Source organism: Oryctolagus cuniculus, chromosome 11 (assembly GCF_051225735.1).
Source record: "Oryctolagus cuniculus isolate XC-2025 breed Fujian yellow rabbit chromosome 11, ASM5122573v1, whole genome shotgun sequence".
Lineage (NCBI taxonomy): Eukaryota > Metazoa > Chordata > Mammalia > Lagomorpha > Leporidae > Oryctolagus > Oryctolagus cuniculus.
In genome coordinates, this window is record NC_142877.1 from 862,660 (window position 1) to 889,278 (window position 26,619).

The window sequence follows — 26,619 nt, forward strand, 5'->3', positions numbered from 1 at the left end:
AGGCCGTGTTGTGCCTGCTCGCACCCCAGGAAGCCGGGAGCTTGTGCCTTGGTAAACGCAGCAATTTGCGAACGTGTCTGCGCACACAGGCGGCTTGGAGCCCGGGGCGCGCATCCGGCCGCTGTCGCTTCCCGAGAGATGGACGGCCCGCGGCTCTCGGGGCCTCGGAGACACACACCCGCCGCGGGCTGGCAACGCCCCAGACGCTGGACACCTCGCCTGGGGGACAGTGCCTGTGGGCAGGGAAACAGGGGTGTGGGGGCTCCCCAGCCTTCCCGCCCCCACCCTGTGTGCAGTGGGCCGTTCCAGCCTGTCCCTCTCCCTCTGGACACCCCCGGATCCAGCCCTGTCAGTGCAGCAGGGCTCAGAGGCCACGGCTGGGGCACCTGATGGGCACGCGTTTTCTCTGAACACAGCATCGAAACGCTCCCTAAAAAGTGCTGCTCGCCGGCAGGCGCTGGGCCGGGCGGCCGCCCCCAGGCTCTGTGCAGGCCGAGGATGGCCCCGGCGGCTCCTGACTGGGTCCGTGTTTCTGTTCCCTGCCCCACTCGCGCCCTGGGCTGGAGGTGCCAGGCAGGGACCCACAGGCCACGACGCTGGTCTCATCCTCTTGGATCCGGCCAGGGCCAGCTGGGTCCTCCGTGGTGCTGATGGCCGGCCAGGCATTAGTCCTCTGCCCCCGCCAACTGGTCCTGCCCTAGGTCCCGAGCACCGTGGGTGACCCCTGCTTGGCCAGCAGCCCAGACCCTCGGACAGCAAGGCGGATAGGGCCTCCTCGGCCACGGCCCCCACACGTGGTCCAGAGGCCCAGGCCCTACTGCTCGCGACTCGGGAAGGGTCACTGTGCCCTCAGCAGCTGCGTCCGGGGGGGACAAGCAGGGCACGGGCGGGGGCGCAGCAGACTGGGTGCGAGCCACCCCTCACTGCCTCCAGGGTCTTCCCCAGCAGCCTGCGGATGGCACTGACTCCCCAGACAGCCCAGCCTGGGGCCCTGGGCTTGCTGGGGTCTGTCCCAGAGGCCCAGCTGCCATCACGTGGCCAGGGCTCCCGTCACAGGGGCCGTGGTTAGCGCAGACCCCGGGTGGTTCAGGGTCAACACAGGGGCTCATGTCGCAGGACACGCGAGGGCCTGGCCACCTGGACGCCCTCCTGGGGGCTGTGGTAGGGGACAAGATGGATACGTGGTTCTGGGAGAGGGCGGGGGCCACGTGGCACAGTTCGACCAAGCGCAGAGGACTCAGCTGCGTCTCCTGGGTCGTCCTTGCCCTCGGCTGCTGTCACTGTGCACACTGGACATCCAGCATGGGCAGCCCTCAGCCCCAGGCTCCACCCACCCCACTCCAGCCTCCACCAGTGGTACTGCCCCCCCCACGTGGTCCCCCTGTGTTTCTTTCACTCCCCTTTGCAGGCTGACCCCTCCCCGGGCCTCTACCCAGGGTCCCCCCACCCGGGTCCCGCGTGGGCACCTGGTATCGGTCTCTCCAAGGCCTGGGCAGCGCTGTGGGGCGGAGCCAGGGCAGGCCCAGGGTAGAAGGTAGTGATGGAACTTCCCCGGCCCAGCTGCTGCCCTGGGCGCACCCGTCTCCCTCCCGGCTGTGGGAGACGGAGGTGAGTGATGGCCGCAGCCCGGGCCCTTCTCTCGGTGCTTTGTGAGAATCTGCCTTGGAGTGATGTGGGCAGGGAGGGGCGCTGGGCGGAGGCTGGGGCCAGAAACCGCCCCCCACCCCCGCCGCAGGCCGTCAGCCCTTCCCCCCGACTCCAGGACAGAAGCTCAGTGGCCAGTGGGGCTTGGGAGGGGATCCAGCGCTGTGCTGAGCGCGGCACTTGTCCCTCGGTCACTTGTCCCACACTCAGTGGCTGGGGGGGCAGAGAGGGCTCCTCTGAAGCTGAGCCCTTCTAGGGGCAGGGGGGACGCCCTGCCCAGTTCCCCAGGGGCAGCTCAGGCAGCCCCACCACCCTGCAGGGCTCCCTCCCCTGCTGCTGGGGGGGACTTTCTCGGCCCCACCCTGGGAGAGGCCTGGCAGGTGTGCTGGGAGGAGGCGGGGCCTGCAGAAGCCCCGCCTCACTTCCTGCTTGGTTGTCACACAGCCAGGATTTTGGAGAGAGCACCTGGCACCTTCCCCGGGTTGAGGTGCGGAACCTGGGGCCTGGGCCCGCCTGCTTCCTGTCTCGCTCTTTCCGCCCCGGGAGGGAGCCGGGAGGAGCTGGGCGGCTCCCCGTCCGCGAGCGGAGACCGGCGTCCGCGTCCGTCACGGCCTCAGCGAAATCCAATTAGGGGAGAGGCACAGGCTGTTTCTCCGAGAACAAAACAAGGACCGAGCCAGCAGGGGCCCGGCCCCGCCCACAGGGTGGGGGCAGGGTGGCCCCTCCACTGCACCCCCGCGTGGGCCCAGGCGCGCGGGCCGGGGAGAGGCAGGGCCCCACGGGGCTGTGGCAGGAGTGGAGGCCCCGCGGCGGAGCCTCTTCATCAGCCACCTGCACGCGGTGGCTGTGAGCTGCTTGCCTTACTCACGTGGACTCGGACCTGTGGGGCGTGGACCTCCCGCTGGCAGTGGGGGGGCAAGTGTGCAGGTGCCCGAGACCCTCCCTGGAGACGCCCAAACCCCAGAAACGCTGGCCCGGGGCAGAGGCTCTGGGCTGACCTGAAGCTCTGGGGAGGGGCGGGGTGGCCCGGTGGGCGCCGGCGAACGCTGGCTGAGGATGGTGCTGGCTTGCACACTGCCTTACGATAACCCAACCACCCTGGCCCCATCAACCCAGAGAGCCCCCTGTTAGAGGGTGGGAAACTGAGGCACGAAAGGTTTGACCCCCAGGGCCCCCAGGTCTGCTGTCTGGGACCCCCCCCCGGACGAGCAGCTCCAGTGCTGGCCCCCATTGGCACGCCACTCCAGCAGCTGCCGTACTGGACGTGGAATCAGCGGTCAGGCTGTGAATTAAACACACACATGTGGTGACCATGGAGCCGGCGGTCGCCAATCAGCTGTCACTCAATACTTCAGCCAGTACCGCTGGCGGAAACAGAGCCCAGGGCAGATTCTCACGCCTGGCGCCGCCCCCCACAGCCCACCCTGTGTGCCCTCAGCAGTGGATGCTGCCGGGACCCCTGGCCTCGACTCAGACCAGGAGGGGCCTCTGCCAGGACCTGGATGACCAGCTGGCTGCCATCGAGCCCCTGGGCGGCCAGGTTCCGTCCTCAGAGCCCTGGACAGACAGCGGATCTGGGGCCCTGAGCTGTCGTGGTCTGGAGGACACGGTGCGGGGAGGTGTGGACTGAGAGCTCCCCAGGGCGGGGTGGCCTCTGCCGTCAGTGCTGTCCTGGGGCTCGGCCCTGCCGGCCCCACCCCAGCTCCTGCCTGCTGTCTTCCTGCCCGCGGTGCAGCTCAGCCCGTGCCTGCCCTCCCTGGGCAGGGGCCCTGCTGGGGCCCCCACCCCAGGGCAGCAGGTGCAGCGTCCTCCTGGTGCCCTGGCCAGGAGTCAGCCCAGCAGAGCCTCTGTGGGGTCAGTGGGTCTGCGAGGTCACGCCTCAGGTGGACTTGCCCGCCCCCTGGTGGCCGCAGAGGGAACCTCGTCCCTGGGCTGGGTGTCTGGGCGGAGGCTGCGGGCGTGGAGTCCCAGAGCTGGGCTGCCCAGGCCTCTCCCGCAGCGGCCCCGTCCCCAGCCTGTCCACACAGCTCTTTGCCCTCCGAGAAGCAGGGAGACGCACTGGGCGCACACGCTGGCATCGTGTGCGTTTGCGTCCTGTGGAGTGTTTCTGTGTGTGTTTCCTTAGGCTCCTACAGACCCGTCCAGGCGGCTGGGTGTGGGGGCAGAAGCCTGGCGTTGGTCACCAGCTCCCAGGAGGACCCTGGCCCTGGACGGCTGAGTCCCAAGGCCGGCTCTCCCCGAGAGGGTCTCTGTGGCATCGCCGTGTCGGGAGCTCCCATGGCTAGGCATTTTTTTTAAGACTTATTTTATTTATTTGAAAGAATTACAGAGGTAGACACACACACACACACACACACACACACACACACACACCCCTGCTGGTTCACTCCCCAAATGGCTGCAATGGCTGGAGCTGTCAATCCGAAGCCAGGAGCCAGGAGCTTCCTCTGGGTCTTCCCCCGTGGGTGCAGGGGCCCAAGGACTTGGGCCATCTTCTGCTTTCCCAGGCCAGAGCAGAGAGCTGGACGGGAAGTGGAGCAGCCGGGACAGAGCCAGCGCCCGTGTCGTGTGCCAGCACTGCGGGTGGAGGTCCACGCGCTGCGCCACAGCGCCGGCCCCGGGGCGTTCTTTATGAGCTCCCGTGCCCTGCTGGAGCCATCTGGTGGTGCCTGGGCTGTGTGGAGGCTGAGCCATTGCCAGGCACCGCCAAGCTAAGCAGGACCTGCCCTGTCCGCCCCCTCCCCGCTCCTCTTGGGGCCCAGGGGGGCTCACACAGCCCCCACCCCCAGCTACAGCAACTCCCTCCCTCCCCAGCTAGAAGCCAGGAGCTTCTTCTAGGTCTCCGACGTGGGCAGCAGGGGCACAAGCACTTGGGCCATGTCCACTGCTTTCCCAGGCCACAGCAGGGAGCTGCATCGGGAGTGGAGCAGCCAAGTCGAACTGGCGCCCGTGTGGGACGCTGGCCCTGCAGGCCGGGGCTTTAACCTGCTGACGTGTGTGGCTGTACCAGCAGCCGTCTCCCGTGCCCACGGCTGTGTCCAGCCACATCGTCCCATACCGCAGCCTGCAGCGATGGAGCCCGGGTCGCCCGTGGGCTGTGACAGGCAAAGGGGAAGGGGTGGCCCCGGGGGACCCTGGACCACGGCAGTGGCTGCCGCCTGTGGGGCCCACGCGAGAAACCGCACCCAGGATGGGGAAGCCAGCAACTCTGCACGACTACAGCAATAACCACGCGGTCCAGGCTGTGAGCTTTAAATACGAAATTCTATTTACAATCGGGCGCTGCAGGGCCTCACTGGCCACATGGCCCACGGCCACTGCTGCGTGCCCTTCCGCGGCCGGCAGGACACGTCCTGGGAGCACGCCTCCGGCACGACACGGCCCCTCCAGAGCTGCCAGCCCCGGGGGCGGGGGACGACCCAGCGTCCTGCTGTCCCGGGGGCCTTGGGCTCCTTCAGCTCTGCGCCGAGCCGGGCACGTGCCCAGGCACCCCCTCACTGTGTCTCCATCGCAACCGTGGGCCTCAGAATCCAATGTGGGGCCTCCCGTGGGTCCTGGGTGCTGTGGCCGGCGTCCGGAAGCTCCTGGGGCACCGCGGAGGCGGAGGCGGGGGCGGCGGGGCTGTCGGAGGCCGAGGACTGGCTGGGCAGGGAGGCCTCTGGGCCATCCGGAGACCCTGGGGGGGGCTTGTACAGGTAGCAAGCACTGGCGAAGAAGATGAAGCCCAGCACCTGCGGAGGAAGGGGGAGCGCTGGGAGGGGAGCCCGGCCCACCCCGCAGCCCCTTCCGGCCGGCCCACCCTCCCCCAGGCCTGTACACCTTTCCCAGGGGGCCAGCTCCCACAGGGGCACAGGTGGAGCCGGGAGCAGGGGAGCCCCTGCCCTCGCCCCACCCCCCGATGTGGCCAGGTCTCTGTGGATGTAATTGGGCCCCTGGACTCGGGGTGGGGTCCCTGGACTCGGGGTGAGGCCTCTGGACTCGGGGTGGGGCCCTTGGACTCAGGGTGGGGCCCCTGGACTCGGGGTGGGGCCCCTGGACTCAGGGTGCGGCCCCTGGACTCGGGGTGGGGCCCTGGACTTGGGGTGGGGCCTCTGGACTCGGGGTGGGGCCTCTGGACTCGGGGTGCGGCCCCTGGACTCGGGGTGGGGCCCTGGACTCGGGGTGGGGCCTCTGGACTCGGTTGGGGCCCCTGGACTCGGGTGGGGCCCCTGGACTCAGGGTGGGGCCTCTGGACTCAGGGTGGGGCCCCTGGACTTGGGTGGGCCCTCAGGTGCTGGGCACCTTTCCGGGGGGGGGGCCTGGGACAGGAGGCCTGGGGTGGGTGGGGGCATGGCAGGGGCATCCTGGGCCCACTGCTGCCCAGAGCCAGACAAGGCCCTGGAAGGCGCCAAGCCCACGGCACCTGGAGAGCATGCAGACCCCGGGGGTCGGCCTCTGCTGTGTGGAAGGCAGAGAAATGTGACGCGGAGAGGCCGCCCAGGCTGCCGGCCACAGCAGGCCTCGCGGACGCCACCAGGCCGGCCGCGGTACGCAGGGAGCGAGGACACCGGGCAGAACCCAGCGCGCTTCCTGGAGCGTCTCCCTGGGCCCCAGGGTGGGCGTGTGGGGGGGCCTGGCTGTGTGGGGACTCAGGGAGCAGCAAAGGCCACGCGGGACTTCTGGAGGGGACGCTGCCAGGTCCTGCTGGCACCCGGTCTGTGGCCCTGCAGCCGAGTCACCCCGGGACAGCCACAGCCCATCCAAGGGCCCGGACAATGCACCTGGGAGATAGCCAGCGGTGGCCTAAGTGCTTGGGTCCCTGCAGCCCACGTGGGAGACCCGGGAGGAGCTCCAGGCTCCTGGCTTTAGACTGGCCCAGCCCTGGCTGTTGCGGCCATCTGGGGAGGGACCCAGTGGGCATTCGGAGAGTGGACTGGCAGATGGGGCACAGGACAATCAGCACTTGCAGGGCTTTGGGAACTAGCCCCATGCGGGCGTGGGCTCCCCAGCAGGGACACGGATGCGGGGCAGAATCGCGGGGTGCGGGCTCCCCAGCAGGGACACGGATGCGGGGCAGAATAGCGGGGTGTGGGCTCCCCAGCAGGGACACGGATGCGGGGCAGAATCTGGTCTGGAGCTCCACCCCAGGCCCTGCGCGGCTGTTCTATGCTGACCCCAGGAGAGGCTCTGGTGACCTCTGGCTCGAAGCTGCCCCCTTCCGGAAGCTCCCCCTGGCCCCTGCAGGCTGACACCCCAACCCCGAGCTGGCCTGGAATCCTCGGAACCCTGGGATCTCAGTGTGTTCTGAAGCTTTTGTGCTCTCTCCTCTACGGGAAGAGAAAGCCAAAGCAGACATGGGGCCTCCGCCCGGGCAGCCCAGGCACCGGTCACCGCCGGAGGTCCCTAGCGGCTGGAGGGCTGGGGCTCGGGCTGGGAAACCCCAGGGGCTTCGGGGTGCACGGCTGACAGAGGATGCGGCCCCGGAAGCAAATGGAAGGGGCTGTTTCCTCTCCAAGCTGTGCAGGCCGCCCCAGGAGCAGGAGCTGTGGGGGCCTGGCCAGGGCGCCCCACAGTCTGCCCGGGCCCCCCGCCCCCCTCCGCCTGCAGCTTCAGTCCCAGAGACCGGCTGCGAGGAGGTGGCAGCTGGGAGCTGCCCCAGGGCCGCCGCCGCAGGCCAGGCCCACCTTGTACGTGAGCCCCACGCCAAGCATGGAGCGGCTCATGGCCGCGTTCTGGTACACAAAGCAGGAGCCCTGCTGGCCACACTGGTCCTGCCAGAGCAGGCACGCCTTGTCCATCACCCAGCCGAACGCGATGGGCCCTGGGATGCCCCCTGTGGAGAGAGGGGCGTGCTCAGTGCCCACCGCTGCGGGGCGAGGGACCCGGCACCCCACGTCCCTTTCTCTGGGGTCTCGGCCCTGGGCGGGGGCAGGGGACTTTGGCACAAAGCCTCTGGGCAAGTGAATGGCAATGGCGCCCTCTAGTGGACAGTGAGGGGATGATGGGTGGGACGCGGGCTGGGGGCCCCGGCGCAGGGCACAGTACCTAGTGTTCTAACGAGGATCCACTGGATTCCAAGCGCAAAGGATCTCTGCCGCTCATGGACACACCTGCACCGGGAAACAGCGTCAGCCCCCACGGGGCGCGGCCGCATCACCGCGCCCCCTGGTGGCGGCTCGGGGCCAGAGGTCAGCGGTCCTGAGCCCGGCCGGGCTTACCGTAGCGTGGCGGTCAGCGCGGGGATGCTGCTGAGGAAGGTGAAGACAATGACAACGAACACGAACACCAGCAGCAGGGGCCTGGCCCGGCACGGCGCAGCGCACTTCCCCGCGGTCGCGTGGCCCAGGCCCGAGGACAGGTTGTGAGCGACACAGATACAGCCTCGGTGCACCTGAGGGCCAGCCACAGCGCCGGTCACAGGCGGAAGGGGCGGGGCCCCAGGGCCCGGCGCACGAGCGGGGGCAGCGGGCAGCGCCATGCTCACCTGCTGGCCGTCGGGGCCCGGCTCGGTGGCTGCGGGGCAGCCCGCGTGGCAGGGGGAGTAGTAGGTGAGGCCGTCGGAGCCGCACACGGGGCTGTAGTGCTGGGGCCCGCAGCCGCAGGAGGCGTTGCAGGCCGCGGCGGGCGTCGGGCGGCCTCCGGGCAGCGGGCTGGGGGGAGCGGCAGGGGTCAGGAATGGAGACCGGCGCCTGGCAGGCAGGGAGCTGCCCGGCCCGGCCCCCGCCCGCCCGCCGGGCAGTGCACACAGGCGCCTCACCTGCCGTCGTGGGCGGCCGGCAGCCCCGCCACGGGCGCGTGGGGGCAGTGCGTGAGGAAGACCAGGGTGGCCAGCAGGCTGGTGAGGGCGCAGAGCAGGCAGAGCCTGACCACGCCCGAGCCCCGCAGCCTGAACCTGTTCACGAAGAAGCCACCCAGGAACGTGCCGCCGCCGCCCGCCGGCACCACCAGGAACCCTGCGGGAGGCGGGAAACTGAGGCGAGGCCTGCGGGGGCGGGGGCGGGAGCCCGGCACCCACCGTCCCTCCTCCCGGGCAGCCTCGCGCCCCCGCCCACCAAGGCCAAGCGTGGCGGGGATTGTCCACAGAAGCCTGTGCCACGTGGAGTCGGCAGCGGGGACGGGGCCCTCACGCTAACAGGTGCGCAGGGTGGGGCATGGGGGGAGGAGGGCCCCCCAAGGGGAGTCCCACAGGTCCTGGGACTGAGACCTGCAAGAGTGGGGTGGGGGTCTGCCAGCGAGAGGGGCTGAGGAAGGGGGGGCCCTGGGACGGTGGGGGAAGGCCAGGAGGGGTGTCTGGGGTGACACAGCTCCACCCGCCCCTGGCCAACCTTGCCCACCTGGCACCTCCCACCAAGCGTGTGATTGGCACACAGCAGGTGCAGTGGACACTGGTGGAGCGAGGGGGTCTGAGGGGGCCCCCAACCCCACAGACCCTGCGGGGCCAGCCGGCCTCTGGGCCCAGGCCCCACCCCTTTCCTCCCCCTGGGGGACCACTGGCCTTCCCCAGGGCCAGCAGGCTGTGGTCAGCACTGCCCACGCGCCGCCACCTCTCGGCCCGCCAGGCCCTCCCTGCCAGCCCAGCCCACATCTGCCCCCCACCTCGCGCCCCGTCTCGGTTCGCCACGGCCCCTGGCACCGCAGAGACCGCACGATTCCGCTTCCTCACCGAACAAGGTGGCGGCCTCCGAGGCACTCAGGCTGAACTGGGCCTCAAAGAACTTGGGCCCGAACGTGGACATGCCGGTGATGAGCGTGGCCTCCGTGGCCCCCGCCAGGCACAGCAGGACGAACACAGGGTTCCTCAGCAGCAGCCAGATGGAACTGGACGGGGGGGGGGGGGGCGCAGAGACGGAGGGTCAGCGCGGGCCGGGGCGCGCGGAAGCCGCAGCTCGAGGCCCAGCGGGGAGGGGCGGGACGGGGCGGCGAGGAGCGCCCTGCAGGCTCCAGAGAAAACAGAAGGGGTGCAAGGGGCGGCCCCGGCGGCCAGGGAACCGAGGGCCGCGGAGGGGCAGGGCCTCAGCACCGCGCCGGGCCTCGTTCCAGCCTCGGACGGGGGCAGGCCCCGGTGACCGAGACGGGCGGCGGGAGAGAGCTGCCTGGGGAAGGGGTGGGCGCCACATCCAGGGACTGGGCCACAGGTTGGCTGGAGGGCCCTCCCGGGAGCCCCCAGGCGGGCGAGGCTGGCTCCCTCCTCGTGGTTTGCACGTGGCCACCGGAGGGCTGTAGGGCCCCCTGGGCAGCCTGCTGCTCCGCCCGCAAGTCTGGCCTGGGACCCTCTGAGCGCCGGGGGACCTGTGCGCCACTGGCCCCGGGGGAGGACAGCCTCAGGCCCCCCCCACATCCCGGGGTGGCCCTGACCAGACTCCCTGGGGGTTGGCACAGAGACCGGAGCCTGACAGAACCCATCTCCACATCGGTGCCCACGTGAGCTGAGAGGGGACCGGGGGGAGGGTCGCTGTCACTGCTCCCACGTCAGAGACCACGCTACGTGGAGGCCACAGAACCAGCAGTGGCCACAGAGCCACAGCAGCCGGCGAAGGGAAACCCCCAGGCCGTGCTGCCCGCTGCTCCCCTCCCCACTGGAGACCACGGATCCTGAGGGGCCGCACCCCTGCCTGCCGCGTGTCGCCCGGGAGGCACCCCCCAGGGCGGGAACCCTTTGAGTCACCCCGTCCCCGGCAGGAGAGCCATGCTCCCGCCCCTGCCAGCTCTCCAGATGGCTGTGACAACTCCCGGTGCTTGTCACTCAAACGCTCCTCACGCAGAGGACCTGGGCCAACAGCCCCCGTTCTGACGGGCGAGTGTGTGTGGTGCAGCTGTCTGGGGGCCAGCAGTGGCCGGAGGGGCAGCTGCTTAGAGAAGGAGCCGCTCCGGCTTCATGGACACCAGCGGGGTCCCGGCCGAGCCCCGCCTTTGTCCCTCCGGCCAACCGCGGACCGCCGCAGCACGGCCAAGGACGTGCACATGCTGGGGTGTGGGGCCCGGTGCCGGGGGGAGCTTGGCCAGGCTCCCGCGAGGGTGTGGTGGCCTCTGTGGGATGCAGGCTTTGTCGGCCCCAGCCGGGGCTCTGAGGGTGGGCACCGGGCCAGGACTCGCTTACCCTCATCAACCAGGTCAGGGAACTCAGCCGGGGCCGGGGTCCCCCTGCCTTGGGGCTCCCACTGTGCACACCTCGCCCGGAGCCCGGCGGCCTCACTCAGCCCTGAGCAGCTCTGTGTGCGAGCCCCCCAGCCCCTGGGCCGCAGGGGTCAGGGGTCACACCCCCTCTGCGGTGGGCCGAGCCCCTCCCTCGCCAGGACATCCTGCTGGGTGCCCTGCGGGGTGAGGAGGGGGGGCCGCATTCCAGGAGCCCGCAGGCCCCACGTGGCCCGTGAGGCCCAGGGGCTCAGGACTTCCGGCCCTTGCTCTGTGAGTGAAGCCAGGAAGGCCAGGGGGAGCCTGGCAGGCCGTGGGCTTGGGAAAGCCGGGCCAGACGGGCGGGTGGGGGAGGCGGGGCATGGAGGCGGCAGCACTTGGAGCTCCCGGGCGGAGGTCCAGGCCACGCTCAGCGGGACGGCAGCAGGTCCCAGGCTGCTCGAGGGGGCTCCCAGGAAGGGTATCAGGGTCCCTGAGACCCTGCTGGGGACCCTGCAGCACCCAGGCCCGCAGGAAACCTCAGGCCGGCAGGTGCCAGGACAGCCGGGGCCCTGCACAGCGGCTGCTGTCCCTACCCGGTCCCTGGATGGTCCTGGATGGCCCCTCCTGGCCCCCCCGCCTGGCCCCTCCTGGCCCCCGGGTTGTCCCTGGGCACTGGGCAGCTTGGCCCGAGCCCCTTGGGGCTGCTATGCAGAGGTTCCTGGGTTCGTGGGGGGCACACTGACTCCATCTGGGGCCCTCAGCGGGTCTTGTGCACACACGCAGGCAACCCCGCCCCGCCTCCCTGGGCACCCAGGTCCTTACAGGGGCAGGTCCCTGACGGTCCTCCCGAAGTCAGGGCTGCTGGTGGCCTTGGGGCCGCCGTCTCCCAGCCGGTGTGTTTCTGCTGCCCGCATGACCACGTAGCGCTGGGAGCCTGAGAGACAAGGAGGAGTCAGCGGCAGCCGCGGCTCTGGGGGCCCGGCCCCGCCACCCTGCACCCGCCACCCTGCACCCGCCACCCGCCACCCTGCACCCGCCACCCTGCACCCGCCACCCGCCACCCTCCACCCGCCACCCTGCACCTGCCACCCTCCACCCTGCACCCGCCACCCTGAACCCTCCACCCTGCACCCGCCACCCTGCACCCTCCACCCTGCACCTGCCACCCTCCACCCTGCACCCGCCACCCTCCACCCTGCACCCGCCACCCTCCACCCTCCACCCTGCACCCGCCACCCTGCACCCGCCACCCTCCACCCTGCACCCGCCACCCTCCACCCACCACCCTGCACCCGCCACCCTCCACCCTGCACCCGCCACCCTCCACCCTGCACCCGCCACCCTGCACCCTCCACCCTGCACCTGCCACCCTCCACCCGCCACCCTGCACCCGCCACCCTCCACCCTCCACCCTGCACCCGCCACCCTCCACCCTGCACCCGCCACCCTGCACCTGCCACCCTCCACCCGCCACCCTGCACCCGCCACCCTGCACCCTCCACCCTGCACCCGCCACCCTGCACCCTCCACCCACCACCCTCCACCCTGCACCCGCCACCCTCGACCCTGCACCCGCCACCCTGCACCCTCCACCCTGCACCCGCCACCCTCCACCCGCCACCCTCGACCCTGCACCCGCCACCCTGCACCCTCCACCCTGCACCCGCCACCCTCCACCCGCCACCCTCCACCCTGCACCCGCCACCCTGCACCCGCCACCCTGCACCCTCCACCCTGCACCTGCCACCCTCCACCCGCCACCCTCCACCCGCCACCCTGCACCCGCCACCCTGCACCCGCCACCCTCCACCCTGCACCCGCCACCCTCCACCCTGCACCCGCCACCCTGCACCCTCCACCCTGCACCCGCCACCCTCCACCCTGCACCCGCCACCCTCGACCCTGCACCCGCCACCCTGCACCCTCCACCCTGCACCCTCCAGCATCTGGGAACAAAGGGCAGTGACAGAAGCCTGGGGGGAGCAGCAGGAGGGGGATGGGCGGGAGCCAGCTGGGAGAAGCCCGCTGTTGGCCCAGGGGTGTGGGACGGCGCCCACAGCCGGCCAGGCCTGCCTGCCCCAGCCCGACGGCAAGGCGAGGAGCAGATTCTGCCCCACGGGGTGGAAGTGACGGGAGAGCAGGGGGCGGGAACAGGGGACGGGAGGGCAGGGGGCGGGAACAGGGGACGGGAGGGCAGGGGGCGGTGGCTGTGGCTCCCTCGCTCTGAGGGGTGGGGGTGAGGGAGTGGGGGTCCTGTCTGCTCAGGCTGGGGGCGGGGTCCTGTCTGCTCAGGCTGGGGGCGGGGTCTGTCTGCTCAGGCTGGGGGGCGGGGTCCTGTCTGCTCAGGCTGGGGGCGGGGTCCTGTCTGCTCAGGCTGGGGGCGGGGTCCTGTCTGCTCAGGCTGGGGGCGGGGTCCTGTCTGCTCAGGCTGGGGGGCGGGGTCCTGTCTGCTCAGGCTGGGGGCGGGGTCCTGTCTGCTCAGGCTGGGGGGCGGGGTCTGTCTGCTCAGGCTGGGGGCGGGGTCCTGTCTGCTCAGGCTGGGGGCGGGGTCCTGTCTGGGGCCCACCTGGCAGCTGCCTGGGGTAGGCGAGGATGGGGATGGCGATGAGGACAGCGGCCACTCCGGAGCCCAGGAAGCCGATCCACCAGGCGCCGACCCAGTGGGGGCTGGCGGTGCTCAGCTCCGTCCTGCAGGGGCAGTGCACTGGTCAGTGGCCAGCCCACCCCTGCCCTCCACAGTACACGTGCTGGGCCGCTGACTCTTCCTCCAAGCAGGCCTCCAGGCTCCCTCTGCACACAGGCCCCAGACCCCAGCCCTTCCGGCCCTCGGGCGAGACCTCAGCGGGCTCTGGCCATGCGGTGTTGTCGGGGCAGGGGTGGCAGAGGGCGCCCCCGGCCTCCTGAATCCTGGGGGCAGCGGCTCAGCTGGAGCAGCCAGGAGCCCCCCATGCCGCACCGGCAGCTTCAAGGTAAGCGAGCTGGAGAGGAAGACGGCAGCCACTCCCCCTCCCCTCCCCGCACCCCGCGCCTCCCTGCATGCACCTGCATGGGCCTCCCTGTACCCCGCACCTCCCTGCTCCCCACACCAGGGGCCTCCCCGCACCCCCCTCCCCGCACCCCCCTCCCCGCACCCCGCGCCTCCCCCCTCCCTGCACCAGGGGCCTCCCCGCACCCCCCTCCCCGCACCCCGTGCCTCCCCCTCCCCACACCAGGGGCCTCCCCGCACCCCGCGCCTCCCCCCTCCCTGCACCAGGGGCCTCCCCGCACCCCCCTCCCCACACCCCATGCCTCCCAGACCCATTCTAGGGGAGCAGAGGGGTGGGGCCAGCAGGAGGCAGGGAGCCCAGGCCAGAGCCCCCAGGGTTTCCTTCCCCCTCTCTCCTCTCTTCCCCTCCCCCCACCCCGTCCGGCTCTCTCCCTCTCCTGCTACAATTCCTACACACTCTCACACAAACGGAAGACACAAGGAAACGCAGGAGACGGAGGAATCTGAGCTGGCAGCCGGAGCAGCCACCTGGCTCTCCCAGGGCATCAGAGCCGGGCCTTGAGCACCAGGGCCTGGGCCAGCGTCCACCTGCCCTGCAGCCCGCTCAGCAGGGCCAAGAGCCCCCACGTCCAGGACCACCTCTGACTGGACCCTGCCCGCCCGGAGCCACCTCTCAGGGGCCCGTGGGCCCTCCCAGGGGGGCACTCACCGCTGGCCCACGTCCGTGTAGATGGTCAGCAGTGCTCCGCCCATCAGGTAGCCAGCGGCGGGGCCGAGGATGGCCGCGGTGTAGAAGACGGCTGGGAGGCAAACGCGGGCGTTGGGGACTGCGTGGCCCCCGGGGCCCCCGACAGCCCCTCCCCGCCCTGTCCCGGGGTCCTGTGAGGCAGTCGGTCTTGGAAGCTGGGCTCAGAAAGTTCCCCCAAAGCCAAGGGGGCCCTCCCTCGGGAAAGGGCAGAGACCCCGCTGAGCCGAGCGGTCCCGGAGGGAGCTGGGCCCGCAGGGGAAGGCCTGGGCCGGGCTTGAGCCACAGCCCTGAGGAGCCCGAAGGGCTGGCAGACGTGCCATAGCCCCCGGGAGTGACGGCCGGGCCAATGCCGTCTGTGCTGGGTGACCCAGGAAGCCAGCGTCAGCCCCGCGAGTCTGGCTGGGCCACGGAAGTGTGGCCAGGTACTCCCGTGCCGTCCCGAGGTTTCTAAGTGGCCGTGCAGAGGCCACCTGGAGAGCGGGCAGGGGGCAGCGGGGAGTGGCTGCAGGGCCGCCCGACACCCAGGGCTGGAGCTGGGTGGCCAGCTCGGTGGTCTTGCACCTGCCGACTCCAGCCTCGGGGGACTCTGCCCAGCCCTTCCGTGTGTTCCCCGCCCGGCGTGGCCAGGACGGTCCCCTGTCACTTATCCACACAGACCCTGACCTCCCAGGGGCACTGGGGCTGCGCAGCTGGCTGACCTGGCACAGCCCCGCGTCCAGACCTTGAATGTGGGGGTTGTGCTATGGTTCCAGGCACAGTGGCTGGGGGGCCCTTTGGCGGGGGTCCTCATCAAACAGGCCGCGTCACCTTCTTCCCCGGTGCTCAGCCAAACCCACCGCTTGCCTGTGGGCCCACGTGGATGAGGGGTGCGTGCAATGTGGGGCCGGGGTGAGCAGGCCTCACGCCGCTCAGGCTGCCGTCCTGGCTCGGCCAGCGCCATCCCCGCCGCTCACAGCCCTCCCCCGCCCCTCGGCGCCCCGCTCACCGATGTAGATGGGCGAGTGGCTGGACTTGACATTCTCGTCCAGGTAGGTGACGCCCAGTGTGTAGAGGGGCGTGGCCCCCATGCCGTGCAGGAACTGGCCCAGCATGAAGACCAGACGGTAGCTGGACAGGCCCGAGGTGCGGTCGGCGCAGGCCACGCTCCGGTTGGAGGGGCAGGCGCCGGCTCCCTCAGCGACCCGCGCCTCGTAGCGGCCGGCGGTGAAGTGGGGCAGCGCGAACACCAGCGAGCCGGCGCCCATGAGCAGCACGCCCCAGCCCAGCCAGCGCGGCTTGTGGCCCTGGCCCCCGAAGTAGCCGACGAAGGTGAGGCAGAGGCAGGAGGCGATGTCGTAGGAGCTGGCGATGAGGCCGCTCTGGTAGCTGTGCAGGTCGAAGCGGCGCTCCACGGAGGTGATGACGGTGTTGACGAAGCCGTTGACGGTCATGCCCTGCAGGAAGGCGGCGGCGCACAGGAACAGCAGGAAGCCCTGGGGCGTGTTGAACACCTGCAGGCACCCGGGCGTGAAGGCCCACCACCCGCAGGCCGTGGCCCGCGGCCCCGCCGACTCGTACCGCACCTCGCGGGCCGCCTGGCCGCCGGGCTTCTGGGCGGGCAGCTGGCACGGCGGCTGGCTGCTGCACGCCAGGGGGCTCTGGGCCGCGCCCGGGCAGGGCACCCTGCTGGGCGGCAGGGGGTCAAGCCCGCTTTCCTGGTCCAGGGCTGTGGAGGGGCTGAGGAGGAGGAGCTGAGACCTGGGGTCGAAGGGCGTGTCCCCCATGGAGTGCTGGGGCATCGCTGGGATGCGGTGGCGTGGTGGCGACGGAGCCCGTTTGCTTCTCTCTGTGAGAAGAATTTCTGGTTAGCAAACGTGGGTCTCTCCGCCCCGGGACCTGACCCCTGGGGGACAAACGGCAAAGGGGTGGCCGGCGGGGTGGGGGTCCCTGCTCCCCCTCGTGCTCAGGGCCGGGGGCCTCTGTCTCTCTCTGACCGCTCTCTGCATGGCAGGCGAGGACTGGGGCGGGGCCAGGGGCAGGGCCTCTGCAGGCAACCAGACTTCAGCCAGCTGTGGTTTGGTTTGTTTTGAGAGCCAGGGGACACCTGTAGCTCAGGGCCCAGTGGGACAGCCCTCCTCGTCCCAGCGGCCCGCCGGGGCCACCCTCTCACCCTAGCTCACGGCTGGGGCTGTTCCCCTTCAGCCGCATCCTCACCCTGTCCTCACCCATGCTGCACCTGCTGGGGCCCTCAGCCACAGCTCCCCCGTCCCTGGGGCTCAGTGTGGCCCCGCCCAGGCCTCCCTCTGCTGGCCCCAGGACAGCCACCACGCTCTCCAGGCTCACAAGGACACAGGGAGTTCGGTGAAAGCAGGCCAGAGGCATGGCCTTCTCAGTCCACCACACACATGCACATTCAGACACAGGCATAGGGACACATACTTGTGTCATGTGGACACGCGTGACACTTGTCCTGGGTTGGGGCGGGACCTAAGGGCTGCGTGCAGGGGGCAGCGTGGGCCAGCCTTGCTGCAGGGAGGGAGGTCCTCAGAGCCACCTGGGGGTGTCCTACGTGAGTGACCTGCAACGCCGAGGACCGTGCTGCCGTCACCTCGTGCACCTGCTGCACCCAGGGGGCCCGGCCTCGGGGGCCACACAGGGCGCAGAGGAGGCCAGGTGCTTGACACTGGCCATCAGCAGTGGCCTCGTCCGAGAGGAGGCCCGCAGGGCAGAGCCGTCCACAGCTCCGGCTGAACGCGAAGCTCTGACAAATACGAAAGCCTCCTGCGCCTGCACTGCCCGGTTAGATCCGGCTACACGCCGGCCGGCGAACTGGCGTCCCTGCCCCCTGCAGGCCGGCCGGGCCACCGGGGGCGACTGCCTGCCTTCCACCAGTGTGCGATCTGCCCCTCAGGCGACGCAGCCCGGGGACTGCCCCAGCACTGGGCGCCCCGCAGGGCTGGGAGACCCTTCTCAAGGGCTCTGGGCCCCACCAGCAGCGACTCGGGGTGGGGGTTGGCCACAGCGGGGCCACCTGGCATCGTCCCGCCTCAGCCGAGCCAGCAGGTGTGACGCCGGGCGCTCAGGGCCAGGAGGAAGGACCCAGGTTCCTGCACCTGCCACAGGAAGCGCCCGAGTCTATTACGGATGAGGCTCCAGCGCCAAGGTCTGGCCAGTGCGCCTTTGAGTGGCGGGGAGAGCACCGTTCCAGGAAGTGGCGGCCAGTGTCCATGTCCATCTTGGCCTGACATAAGGGGGTCTGGGCTGAGCACACGGCACAGCGAGACGTGGGGGGCGGGCACTGTAGCCACGGCAGCCACATCGGCAGCCTCGGCAGGCACAGCCAGCCCCTCTGTCTCGGTCCCCGGGAACCGTGCTCCTTCTGGGACCTGCCTGCTTCTGAGACAGCTGCAGCCGACAGCTCGGCCCGAAGGGCACCTCGTGCCTGCCCTCGCGGCGGTGGGCCAGGCCGTGACCGCTGACCCGCATCGGGGCCCCCGCGCTGCCTTCCCTTCCTGGGTCTCAGCCCCTCGAGGGCAGCGGTGGGCAGAGCCCTGGGCCAGCCCCTCGGAGGGCACAGATGCTGCAGCTGGACCGGGAACTCTCTGGAACCCTGTGTGTGTGCACGAGTATGTGTGCACGCGTGTGCGTGTGTACACACGTGGGTGCCCGTGGCTTCTCTCCATTTGGAACTGGAATTGACAAAAAAAGTGCCTGGCGGTGCCCTGGTAACCCAGCGGCAGCAGCGACTGACAGAGCCTCACCCCGGCAAAGGGGCCACGTGACACATGGGCACGTCCCCAAGTCCCCCAGAGGGGCACAGGGGGCACCAGGCAGCCCGAGCCCAGGTCACGTCCCAAGGATCTGCCCCTTCCTGAGACGTCCCTCAAAGGGCCACGGGACTCCCCTGGGCCACGCTGGCCACGTGCAGGGGGCGGTCGATGTGCGGCTGGGCAGTGCCCGCAGATCAGCGCAGAAGCAGGCGAGCTGAGCCTGGGTGCTGCTGGTGTGGACCTGAGTCATGGGCGGGGCCTGGTGACTGCGCCACAGGGCTGGGTGGGGACAGGGCGGAGGAGGCCACACCCTGGCTGGCTCCAGGGCTGCCCTAGCTCCCGGCAGCACCCCAGGCTCAGACCCTGGGCACCCCACCCGAACCGCCCTCTCCACAGAACTCCGGGGGCGTCCCCGCCTGCAGACTCTGATGCCGTAGGTGATGGGCCCGGCTCTCCTTCCACACCAGCACCAACGCCCACGGTGCGAGGCCTCTGCGGGCGCCGGGGTTCAGGGACGGCCCCAGGAAACCGTCCCCGCCCCGGAGGAGCCCTCCGCTGTCACGTACGACCCCCTGCAGGACGCCCGTGGCCGGGAATCAGAGACACAGAGACACAGCCGTCCCGGTCACCAGGGCCCTAGGAGCCTGGCTTCGGCGGAGAAGCCTCGGAGAGCTGCCCACGGGCTCTGTCCCTCAGCCTGGTGCGGGCAGGCAGACAGGACACTGATTAGATCTGTGCACTGGATGGCCACGCCTTCACCACGCCCCTGTGTGCTCGCATGCCCCCACCTGACCACACTTGTGTGCCCACCTGCCAATCAGGCTACGTGACCACGCCCCTTTGGAAGTGGATACGAGGCCTGAAACACGGTGGGCCCGCCCTTTTACCCCTTTTCACTATGATGGACGCTCGCTGCCCTGCGCCTTCGGGGCGTGGCCTCCGGGCCGCCTGCTCTCCGCCTGCCGCACGCAGCTTTGGCCTTCTCTGCTCTGTGCAGGTCCAGACTTCCCTCTCCTGTGCGTTACTCTCACTGAATAAAAAGCTTAAACCTTTCCTGGTCTATTGAGCCAGTACTCCGAATTCTCTTATTAACATGGAAATAGTAACGGGCAGGTCGGTATCAAGCCCACGCCCATGCACACAGAAGCCTGAAGCTGAGCCCACCCCCGGCCCGGCCCCCCAAGCCTGCCAGGCTCACCTCTGGGCTCCCGCCCGGCCCTGCAGCTCAGCTGGGGCAGAGGCTGGCCTGGGGGCTCGGCCGACGTCCTCAGCCCGAGGAGAGCGCAGACGCCATTCCCGGCGTGAGCAAGGAGAGCCGAGCCGCCCAGCATGGGCCATGGGGGGGGGGGGCTTAATCCCTGCTGGCTCCGCCCACACCTGGGGGGGCAGGAATGGGGCCAGGGCCCGGCCTGCAGATTAGGCCAAGGCGATTAGCAGGGAAGAAGATGCCTGTCCTGGAGCCTGGGGCGTCAGCGGGGAGAGCGTGCGTGTGCACACGTTCGCGAGCACTTCTGTCCCCATCTGAGACCACGGTGACACCTGGAGGGCCACCACCACCCGGGGGCCTGGGCAGCGGCCCCCGAAGCCCTTGCCCTCCAGGCACTTGGCTCCTGCAGGACTGCGCCTTGGCTCAGGGCACAGAGTGAGCGGGGAAGGCAGGAGCTCGGGCAGCAGAATTCTCCGCCCCGTGGGAAGGTCAGCTTCGGCGGCTCCGGCCAAGCACCCGTCCTCAGGGAGGCTGGGAGCCGGCAGGGGTGGGCAGTGCCGTTTCCACACTGGGGGCTCCCAGGCTGGGCTGGTGAACCCACGTGAACCAGCGGTGGGGCGGAGCCACACATTTCACTTGTCTGTCTCTGGGCTCCTGCCATGTCCTGGGCTCTGCGGGGCCACCAGCCAAAGCCAACCCCACCTGCCTGAGCTCCAGCCATGGCCTGAGCCCCCAGGCCCACTCCCTTAGCTGAAAAGCGGCCCCTCCTACCTCCAGCTCAGCCCCGTGACCGTGAGACCCTTCTGCCACCTGCTAGACTCACCAGGAGTCTCCTCTCCGACAGGTGCGGGGCAGACAGCTTTTACCTCTTTTTTTTTTTTTTTAATTTATTTTTGACAGGCAGAGTTAGACAGTGAGAGAGAGACAGAAAGATCTTCCTTCCGTTGGTTCAACCCCCCCAAATGGCCGCTACGGCCGGCGCTGCGCCGACCCGATGGCAGGAGCCAGGTGCTTCTCCTGGTCTCCCATGGGGTGCAGGGCCCAAGCACTTGGGCCATCCTCCACTGCCCTCCTGGGCCACAGCAGAGGGCTGGCCTGGAAGAGGGGCAACCGGGACAGAATCCGGTGCCCCAACCGGGACTAGAACCCGGGGTGCTGGCGCCACAGGCAGAGGATTAGCCTAGTGAGCCGCAGCGCCCGGCCAGCTTTTACCTCTTTAAGATGAGGCCCAAGGGCATTCACACAGCAGCCGCGAGGCGGGGGATGGCTGGGAGTGGCAGCGCCGTGGCGCCGGGTGAAGCCCGATTTGCATCCCTGGTGACCAGGCGCAGGTGAGGGAGCCAGAGCCAGCCACCAGCGTGGAGGCCAGCGCGGAAGGGCCGTGTGAGCGCCGGGGACCCAGGGCACCAGGGCTGGCGCCAGAAAGACCCGTCTCCCAGGGGCTCCCCGCTGCCCCCCTTGGGTGTCCCACCCATGTCCGCCCCCCCCCCCCGCATCGGGATAGTGAGCAGAGGGGGCGTGTGCAAGCTTCCAACCCGCAGTGCTCCGCCCACGCAGCTGGAACCCTGCTGTGCCCTGGGAGCGTGGACTCCAGAAACAGGATGGGGGTGGGGCGGCCCAGGCAGGTGCGCCTGTGCAACCCAGGCAGGGCCTGCCCCTGCCCCCAGCCTCAGCTTCCCCACTGCAGCCGGCGGATGTCACGGATGTCACGGGAGGAGAGGAGGGAACGGACCAGCCCCCTACAGCAGCACAGAATCAGCATCGGCGCCCGCCCCTGCCCTGCCTCTGCCCCCACCCCCGTCTCTGTGGGGCAGCCAGCGCCCTGGGAGCCTACAGGTACCTGGAGAGCTCTGGGGACAGGCGCTGTCCAGCCGAGGGATGCGCCTGGCTCGGCTGGCCCAGTACGTCCAGATGGCCTCACAGGCCACGCTACACGGGGCCCGCAGGGTGTCCCAGGGCACGGATGCCAACGCGGGAGCTGGAGGTGCAGCAGAACGCCCGCTCTGCCCCGCCGCTCCCAGGCCTCTCTGGTCTGGCCCGAGGGCACTGCCTCAGGCAGCCCCACAGCTCGCCAGGTCAAATGCCACCAAGAAAGGAAGACCTATGAGGGTGACGGGGTGCTCAGGCCCCGGGTGGAAGCCCCGTGGGTGTCTGGCTCTGATGTCCCACCCCTGCCCCCCGGCCTGGTCCTGTCTCTGGGCTGCTCAGCGTGGCTTTTGCAAACGGCAGGTGGTTGGCAACAGCACCCACTCAACTACGTCCGAGAGTCCAGTCCTGCATCGCTGGTGGGGGGGGCGGCACTGGGGCTGCTACAGGAAAGGCGGGGCCCCAGCTCGGCAGGGCAGTGGGCCGAGGGCCGAGCAGGGGCCAGCAGAGAAGGAGGAGCCCCTGGACCAGAAGGCCCAGTGCCGGCCCCGGCCACTGCCTCTGCAGGGACCGCGGAGGACACACCTGGGTCCTCTGCTGGCAGCAAGGTGCTCCAGGCCACACAGATCCCTGGCACACGTGCCACCAGGGCCTCCTCCCGCCTCGAGGGGGCCGTCCCGAGCACCTGTCCAGTCACCTGCAGAGGCCAAGAACTGGGGTCCACCCCCGCTGTGAGCGCGCACACCCAGCAAGACCACACCAGCCCAGACAAGCAGCAGGGAGCCCCAGGACAGGCGTGGTGGCCAGGCTGAGGGACCGCGCATCCGTGTGGTGGCCAGGCTGAGGGACCGCACATCTGTGTGGTGGCCAGGCTCAGGGACCGCGCTTCCGTGTGGTGGCCAGGCTGAGGGACCGCCCATCCGTGTGGTGGCCAGGCGCAGGGACCGCCCATCCGTGGGAACGGGCAGCTTACCTGGCTCGGGAGAGAAGCAGGAGTGTGCCAGGTGTGGCTGCTCCAGCTGCTGGGCGCCCCGCCCCTGCACCCTGCTGTCTGCCAGCTGAGCCTGGGACCCCGGGGCTCCTCCTGCACCCTCTGTGCTGGGCCCACAGGGGAGCGGTCAGGGCCTGGCCTGCTCCGGTTCGAGTCCACTCAATTTGCACGGCCCCTGCTGCTGACCCCGGAGGCATTGCTGCTCTCGGAGCCTCCCAGCCCAGGCTCTGGCTTCCTGCTGGGCTGGGACAGCCTGTGCTGGCTGATGTCACAGACCCGGACCCCGAGCTGCAGCCGTGGGGGCCCCCTCACTGCTCAGTCCCCGGGGGCTCAGCTGCTTTAGTGAGGTTGGAACAGCCCCCCGTTCCCCAGGCCACCGGGTCCCCCTGGGGGGGGCAGCGACCTCACCACCAGGTAGGGAGGGACCTGGTTGGGACTTGCCCAGCGCCAGCTTTGTGGGTCACGCCCAGAGAGCCCCGCAGCCACCTAGGAGGGGAGCAGCCCCAGGAAGAATTTTCCTGGCAGCACCTGCTGGCCTGGCCCCGCAGGAGAGCAGGACCAGTGCCCGGGCAGGGCCGGCAGGGCCAGTTGGCTCCCGATTGGCACCAGGGTCCTACCCTGAGGCCACCGCCCCGCCTCCTCTCGGCAGCACCTGGGAAACGCTCCCTGCTGGAGGACCTCTCTGTGTGGGCTGTTGTCCCCTTACCTGGACCCCTCCCATGCGACCCCTTAGGAACAGAGCCCACCTGGGGTCAGACAAGCCCGGATTCCAACCTCCCCACCTCTCACTGGCCAACCCTTAACCTGCCTGCCTACGGGTCTGTAAGATGCCTTGAGGCGCCGAGGTGAGCGCCCGAGCTGTCGCCGTCACCACAACCAGCCCCACAGAGGTAGCCGCTCACCCCAGGCACCCTCTACCCTGAGGTGCATCTGGCCCAGCCCGCGGGGAACCCCCAGAGCCCTGCCCGGTGGGACAGAGGTGACCAAGTCCAAAGCTCAGCCCAGGGGAAGCGAACCAAGAGCCAGCCCCGCCGTGTGGAAAAGTACTGCGGCCCCAACGCATCCAGGAACAGGGCCCGCGCGGGCAGAGTCCCAGGACAGCCCCAGCGAGGCCCGCACACCGCGCCAGGGCCGCCCCGGCCGCGGGGCGGGGAACTGTTGGGCTCTTCTCTGGAAATGCCCGAGTGGGCTTCTCCCACGTCCGCCTTGGGTCTCCCTGTGCGGAGTCAGCGGGGCCCAGCCGACGCGGTCGCGACCAGCACCCTTGTGGACGGGGTGCCCCTCGCCCCTCCCGGGCTTCCGCTCCGCCCCCGGCCGCGGTTCTGAGCCGTGCACCCGGGGAGAGGGTCGCGGCCAGGGTCCTCGTGGCAAGGAACGGCCCGGCGCGCCCGCCCTCGGCTCCCCAAGGTGTCTGGAGCTCTACAGGCGCGAATACAGCCGGCCCTGCCGCGGGAAACTTGGGCGCACAGCGCTCCCCGGGCCCCGCCCCACGGCCGCATCCGCCGCAGGTGCGAGACCCGCGCGCCCCTGCAGCGCCGGCAGCTCCAGCGCGCTCCGCGGGCCAGCAGCCGCTCGCTACATCCCCTTCCCTCCGCCCTCCTTCTTGCTCCCCGGCTCTTCCAGCCTGGCGAGGTGGCATCGAGGAGCCGAACAATCCGCCCCCTTTACTTTGGGGGCGCCGCTGGCCCGCGGAGGGGCGAGGGGCGCACGGCCGGTGCCCGGGCCTCCTGCCGCGCAGACGGCCCCCACCGCGCCTGTCCTGGCGCCACCTCGCTCCCGCTGGCCCAGCTCCACGTCCACTGGCACCTGCCGGCTCCTGACGTCAGCAGGCGGGCGCTGGGCGCACCTGGGCCGCGCCCGACTCCCCTGCCCCTCGGCGCCCCGCTCCTCCGCGCCCAGCTCCCCGCGCGCTCACCGTTCCCAGGCACCGTCCCCAAGCGCCGTCCGCGCGCTCCACTCCACGCTCTGAGCGCCGCGCGCTGCCCACCCACGCTTCATTCATCGCTGCAGAGAGGCGGGCGGGGCTCGGCGGCCGCCCAGGCCCCTGGCCTCACCTCCTGTGGCCAATGGCGGCGCCGTCCGGGCTGAGCCCGCCCAGGTGACGGCTGAGCGCGCGCGCGGGGCGGGGCTGGGGCGGGAGCGACCGAGCGGGCGCGGCAGAGGATACCCGGCGGGAGGCGCGAAGGCGCGGGGCGGCGACGCGACCGCATCCCCGGAGCCGGCGGGGCCGGCGCTCTCCGCCGCTGGTTCCCTGCCCAGGCCCCGGGGCGCCGCATCGGGTGCTGCGGTGAGGTCGGTGAGGTCGTCGCCCCGAGCCGTGGGAGAGGAGTCGCGGGCGGGTGGGGCGGGGCCGCGGGGTCCCGCCGCGTGCCCTCCGGGAAGGCCTGCGCCGGGTCCGGGAAGCCGGGAGCGGCGGCCGCCGGGATGGGTCTCAGGTCCAGCCCAGGGTCGGGTCAGGGACGTGCCCGGGGCTCGCGGGGAGGCTGCGTCCTTGGCTGGGGGCGGCCGGGGCCCAGCTGTGGCCTTTTTTCCCGTGGAACATCCTCCGTGCCGCTGAGGTCCCAGGCGCGGAGCCCCGACACGTTCCCTGCTCCTGTGGCCTTGCTCGGCCCCTCCGCGCGTCAGTCTTCTCATCCTAAAATGGGGGTGCCGGGAGCCTCCGCAGAGGGCTGTGGACCCCGCTCCGGGGGGAGCGCAGGTGTTGAGGCCGAGTGTTAGCCGCTTTTCCCTTTCGTGGCGGTGACTACGTTTAAGGGAAGTTCACCCTAGTCAGGCGTGGGTGTGTGATCTCCCGCCGGGGCTGGCGGTGCGCAGGCGGGGGCCTGACCTCTTCCTGGGGCGTAGGGGCGCGCGGGGAGGAGGAGGGCGTCCTTCCTCCCCGCAGGGGGCGGGCTAAAGGGGCTCCGGTCGCCTGAGTGACAGCCGAGCAGCAGCGTCCTCGGGGTTCCCCTTCGGCCGAGGCCGGCGTTATTAAGTGGACAGCTGTGTCCACTGCTGGAGGGCAGCCCCGAGAACCTTCATGCTTCCCGGGGACTCAGCTGAGGATCCCGGTGCATCCCTGCAGAACTCAGGCCTCGGGGGACCCCGGGCGCCCCTGTGTGTCCTGAGACCCCGGCCCAGACCGCACCCTGCGTGCAGCTTGCATGCGGCTTCGGGGGACCAGGGATCTGGGGTGCAGTTGGGGCCTGCTCCAGGGCGGGGACCCGCTGGCCCGCCAGGCTTGCTGCGCAGGGCTCGGGAGGGCGGGGGCGGGGCCGCAGAGGTCAGCCGCGCGGCGCAGCGAAGCCTGATTATGCGCCCTAGAACATTCTGAACCCCCCCCCCCAGCCGCGGGGCTCTTTTGGGAGAGGAAGTAATTAAGAGAAAATGAAAGAAGAAGACAGGCCAGGCTCCCCTTCGGTCCTGCGGGTGCCCGGCGGCGCGCTGGGCCCCCCCCCGGGGTGCGGAAGGGAAATTCCCGCGCTCTGACGTCATCTCAGAGGTTGGACACGGGGAAGCTGCTCGGCCACACCCCTGCCTGCCGGCTGCCGGCTTCCCGGCTCCTGCCCGCTGCGCACGATTTGTCCCAGAGCGGAGAAGGAGCAGGAAGTGGCCTGGGGATCCAAGCGAGGGTGAACCGGCACCACGGCTGGCGCCTCCGCCGGTCTGTTCCCGTGCCATCCTGTTGCAGCCTCTGTCGGTGCATTTGCCTATGTGTTAACGGAAGCACTGGACACTGCTCTGTGCCTGCTCCTTCAGCGTTGACAATGGTCATTTCCGCCTCACTGATCCCGAGCCTTGGAAATGATGCAAAAGTTAGGGGCGGGCAGTGTGGTCCAGTGGCTAACTTGCCACTTAAGGCTCCCGTGTCCCATATCCGAGTGGCTGCTCCACCTCCCATCCTGCTCCCGGCCAACGCCCGGGCAGGCAGCAAATGATGACCAAGTGCTTGGGCCCCTGCCACCCACGTGGGAGACGAGGACGGAGTTCCAGGCTCCTGGCTGTGGCCTGGCTGGGGATGAACCAGCTAATAGAACTGCTCTCTCTCTCTCTCTCTCTCTCTCTGCCTTTCAAGTAAATGAAAATAAAAAAATTAAAGAGAAAACAAGTTAGGAGCTAATTCACAGGCAGTGGAGAATTTTTAACAATCTACTTGAAGCTATGATGCCACCATTTTGCATCAGAGAGAGGATTCTGCTGAGGAGGGAGGGGGTCTCGGTCACGGAGCGTGGGTGGGGGGCTTCTCTCCGTCCAGTGCCCTGTTAGGGTGAGGAATCACGGCCAGGGTCAGCCCCGACGTGCAGACAGCAGGAGGTCGGAGTGATCTTAGGGGAAACACCCAGCCCACGGTCCTCC

At 70.0% G+C, this 26,619-nt stretch overlaps 1 protein-coding gene across 1 annotated transcript; it reads right to left on the minus strand.

The window, feature by feature from the left end:
- Window positions 1-4,894: 4,894 nt before the first annotated feature.
- SLCO4A1 (solute carrier organic anion transporter family member 4A1) lies at window positions 4,895-24,345 on the minus strand. The gene is made up of 12 exons (XM_089306928.1): window positions 24,200-24,345; window positions 15,457-16,296; window positions 14,433-14,523; window positions 13,304-13,425; window positions 11,560-11,671; window positions 9,287-9,441; window positions 8,381-8,576; window positions 8,108-8,273; window positions 7,842-8,014; window positions 7,669-7,733; window positions 7,308-7,456; window positions 4,895-5,375 (listed from the first exon to the last, which is right to left on the minus strand). The coding sequence occupies exons 2-12, from the start codon at window positions 16,247-16,249 to the stop codon at window positions 5,139-5,141; spliced, it is 2,259 nt and encodes a 752-aa protein (XP_089163054.1). The 5' UTR covers window positions 16,250-16,296; window positions 24,200-24,345; the 3' UTR covers window positions 4,895-5,138.
- Window positions 24,346-26,619: the final 2,274 nt, after the last annotated feature.

Coding starts and splice junctions, on each gene's coding strand:
- SLCO4A1 (XM_089306928.1), bottom strand. CDS start 16,249: ATGCCCCAGCACTCCATGGGGGACACGCCCTTCGACCCCAGGTCTCAG. Junction 11,672..13,303: donor CTACCCCAGGCAGCTGCCAG/GTGGGCCCCAGA, acceptor CTTGTCTCTCAG/GCTCCCAGCGCTACGTGGTC. Junction 8,274..8,380: donor CCGGCCGCCCACGACGGCAG/GTGAGGCGCCTG, acceptor CGCTCCCCCCAG/CCCGCTGCCCGGAGGCCGCC.